The sequence below is a fragment of the Kogia breviceps genome, chromosome 20 (assembly GCF_026419965.1).
Source record: "Kogia breviceps isolate mKogBre1 chromosome 20, mKogBre1 haplotype 1, whole genome shotgun sequence".
Classification (NCBI taxonomy): Eukaryota; Metazoa; Chordata; class Mammalia; order Artiodactyla; family Physeteridae; genus Kogia; species Kogia breviceps.
Window position 1 is genome coordinate 5847138 of NC_081329.1, and position 3305 is coordinate 5850442.

Sequence of the window (3305 nt, forward strand, 5' to 3'; positions counted from 1 at the left end):
GTGCTCAGTGCCTGTAGGCACACTTGCAACGGACAGTGCGTGCAGAGATCATTTTCCTTTTTTTTCTGCGTGATGTTTGTTCTGATTATACTGATTGGAACGCAATTTTATGTTTATTGAATCTAACAATAAAAATAGGACTAATTATTTGTATGTCTTTTAAAAACTGACCGTCGGCATACACTAAAAATAAAAGTTGTCGCCAGGGAGGGTTTGGGAAGCACTGCTCTGAAGGATGTGGTCATCGGGAGGGGAGGTAATGGACAGAACCCGGGTTCTGATGGCTAGGCAGATGGAGAGGGGTTGCCAGCTCCGTGGGCACATTTTGGCCAACTTAGCTTTCTTCCTGGGATTTGGATTTCTCTGTTTTCTCTGAAATTGCTTTCTCTTTAAAAAGGTTGTGGTGGTAGAAACCTGGAATCCCTGGCGGGGGTGCCTAGAAGGACCATTTCCAGGAGCAAACAAGCTGCGCTGGCTGAGGGTCCGGGCGCAGGATGGGGCATGCCGTCGCCCTCTAGTGGTCGGACCGAGACCTGCACACACTCCACCTCCTGGGGAACGCCTTCCTCTCTCTCGTTACTCTGGAGCCTTAAAAACAAACCTGTCCCTTTTTTTTTTTTCTAGCATCTTTATTGGAGTATAATTGCTTTACAATGGTGTGTTAGTTTTTGCTTTATAACAAGGTGAATCAGTTATACATATACATATATCCCCATATCTCCTCCCTCTTGCGTCTCCCTCCCTCCCACCCTCCCTATCCCACCCCTCTAGGTGGTCACAAAGCACCGAGCTGATCTCCCTGTGCTATGCGGCTGCTTCCCACTAGCTATCGGTTTTACATTTGGTAGTGTGTGTATGTCCCTGCCGCTCTCTCAGTTTGTCCCAGCTTACCCTTCCCTTTCCCTGTGTCCTCAAGTCCATTCTCTATGTCTGCATCTTTATTCCTGTCCTGCCCCTAGGTTCTTCAGAACCTTTTTTTTTTTTTGATTCCATATATATGTGTTAGCATACGGTATTTGTTTTTCTCTTTCTGACTTACTTCACTCTGTATGACACACTCTAGGTCCATCCACCTCACTACAAATAACTCAATTTCGTTTCTTTTTATGGCTGAGTAATACTCCATTGTATATATTTGCCACATCTTCTTTATCCATTCATCTGTCGATGGACACTTAGGTTGCTTCCATGTCCTGGCTATTGTAAATAGTGCTGCAGTGAGCATTGTGGTCCATGACTCTTTTTGAATGATGGTTTTCTCAGGGTGTATGCCCAGTAGTGGGATTGCTGGGTCGTATGGTAGTTCTATTTGTAGTTTTTTAAGGGACCTCCATACTGTTCTCCATAGTGGCTGTATCAATTTACATTCCCACCAGCAGTGCAAGAGGGTGCCTTTTTCTCCACACTCTCTTATCTTTGATAAAGGAGGCAAGAATATATAATGGAGAAAAGACAGACTCTTCAATAAGTGGTGCTGGGAAAACTGGACAGTTACATGTAAAAGAATGAAATTAGAAGACTCACTAACACCATACACAAAAATAAACTCAAAATGGATTAAAGACCTAAATGTAAGGCCAGACACTATAAAACTCTTAGAGGAAAACATAAGCAGAACACTCTATGACATCAATCACAGCAAGATCCTTTTTGACCCACCTCCTAGAGAAATGGAAATAAAAACAAAAATAAACACATGGGACCTAATGAAACTTAAAAGCTTTTGCACAGCAAAGGAAATCATAAGCAAGATGAAAAGACAACCCTCAGAATGGGAGAAAATATTTGCAAATGAAGCAACTGCCAAAGGATTAATCTCCAAAATATACAAGCAGCTCATGCAACTCAATATCAAAAAAACAAACAAGCCAGTCCAAAAATGGAGAGAAGACCTAGATAGACTTTTCTCCAGAGGAGATATACAGATTGCCAACAAACACATGAAAGGATGTTCAACATCACTAATCATTAGAAAAATGCAAATCAAAAGCACAATGAGATATCATCTCACACCAGTCAGAATGGCCATCCTCAGAAAATTAGACATAGATTTGATGGGGAGAGGCTATGGCATATAGATGACCTGGAAAGCTCATAATGGGTGACAAGAAAGTGAAGAAAATAGTTCAGGAAGAACAAGGAGTCCTGTGTCACTGGGTTGCAACATTTGCAAAAGAGGAATAAAATCTGATAACCCCTGGAACATCGGTTTAGATCCTCTTGTGGATTGCTCTAGAGATTATACTTTATTTGAATTAAAGTCACCAACACTTTCTAAGTTGCCTGTCTGGTAACAACTAGCACAATAAGCAGAATTAAAAGAAAAAAAATAATCCACCTTCTAATTTTTTTGTGAAAAATCTTTAATTTGATTTGGCTTCTGTAGACTTCGAGGGAGCATTTTCACACTTGGCAGCATTTTCATCGTACTTCTGGATTTTTCATTTTTTTCGGCAGCATTTTCGACCACTGTTGGAACAACGGCCTGAGGGTATCTCCCATGAAAGGCAGCCAAACAGAGCACACCGGCCGCCTCTTATTTTGCAATAATACCTTTGTATTATATTTATGATTCCTCCAGTGCCTGCAATGAAGAAACAGAAAGCACGGGAAGGTTTTAGGAAGTGCAAGACCTAGGCTTTTGGAATTCCTCAAATAACTGATCTGTGGCCTTTGCTTTATTTCTTTTTCCTTTTTCTATACCATCAGGAGTAAAGTAGAAGGTGGGACTAAGCAGCTAACGACGTGTCCATGGGTTCAGCTCAGCCATAAACCGCCGAGGTGCTGAGAAAGTGTCATGACCACGGACAGCCCCCCTCGTGAACTGACACCTGGGAAGCCGGCGCCACGGTGGTCCCCCGGGACTCTCTAGAGGCCAAAAGACTCTACCACCAACCACTAAGCTAATAAAAGGGAAGTCTGTGCCTCTGTTCTCAGATTGTCAATTTTTCCTCTTGGTATTAAAGTTTTACATCACTTTCTTCCTGTCTCATTAACAGGTATAACAGCCTTCCCGGGAAGGGGTGGCTTTTGTGATCTGGTTTTTCTCTTAAGAGTGAATCAGAAGAGATCGAGACACTTACTTTAAGGTTCTTAATGGTCTTTGTCAGAAAGAAAAAAATCGGTTATGTCTAGTTCCCAGACAATAAATCTATTTGGTCTAAAATTCCCAGAAGAATGGAGAGGGCTGACTCTGAATTATACATTCTCAATCCTTTCCGCCCTCTCATTTCCCAGCCCGCCTTACCTGAGACAGGCAGCAAGAACAAGAAGAGCAATGCCAAGAGAAGGTAGTAGACCCTCAT

General features: G+C 42.2%; 1 protein-coding gene across 1 annotated transcript; it reads right to left on the minus strand.

The window, feature by feature from the left end:
• Window positions 1-2441: 2441 nt before the first annotated feature.
• LOC131747558 (beta-defensin 103A-like) lies at window positions 2442-3305 on the minus strand. The gene is made up of 2 exons (XM_059049491.2): window positions 3248-3305; window positions 2442-2584 (listed from the first exon to the last, which is right to left on the minus strand). Exons 1-2 carry the CDS (start codon window positions 3303-3305, stop codon window positions 2442-2444), a joined length of 201 nt encoding a protein of 66 aa, XP_058905474.1.

Excerpts from the sequence above, each read along its gene's own strand:
- LOC131747558 (XM_059049491.2), bottom strand. The coding sequence starts at position 3,305 with ATGAGGGTCTACTACCTTCTCTTGGCATTGCTCTTCTTGTTCTTGCTG. Across the intron at positions 2,585-3,247 it reads GTTCTTGCTGCCTGTCTCAG|GCACTGGAGGAATCATAAAT; the intron begins GTAAGGCGGGCT and ends TCTTCATTGCAG.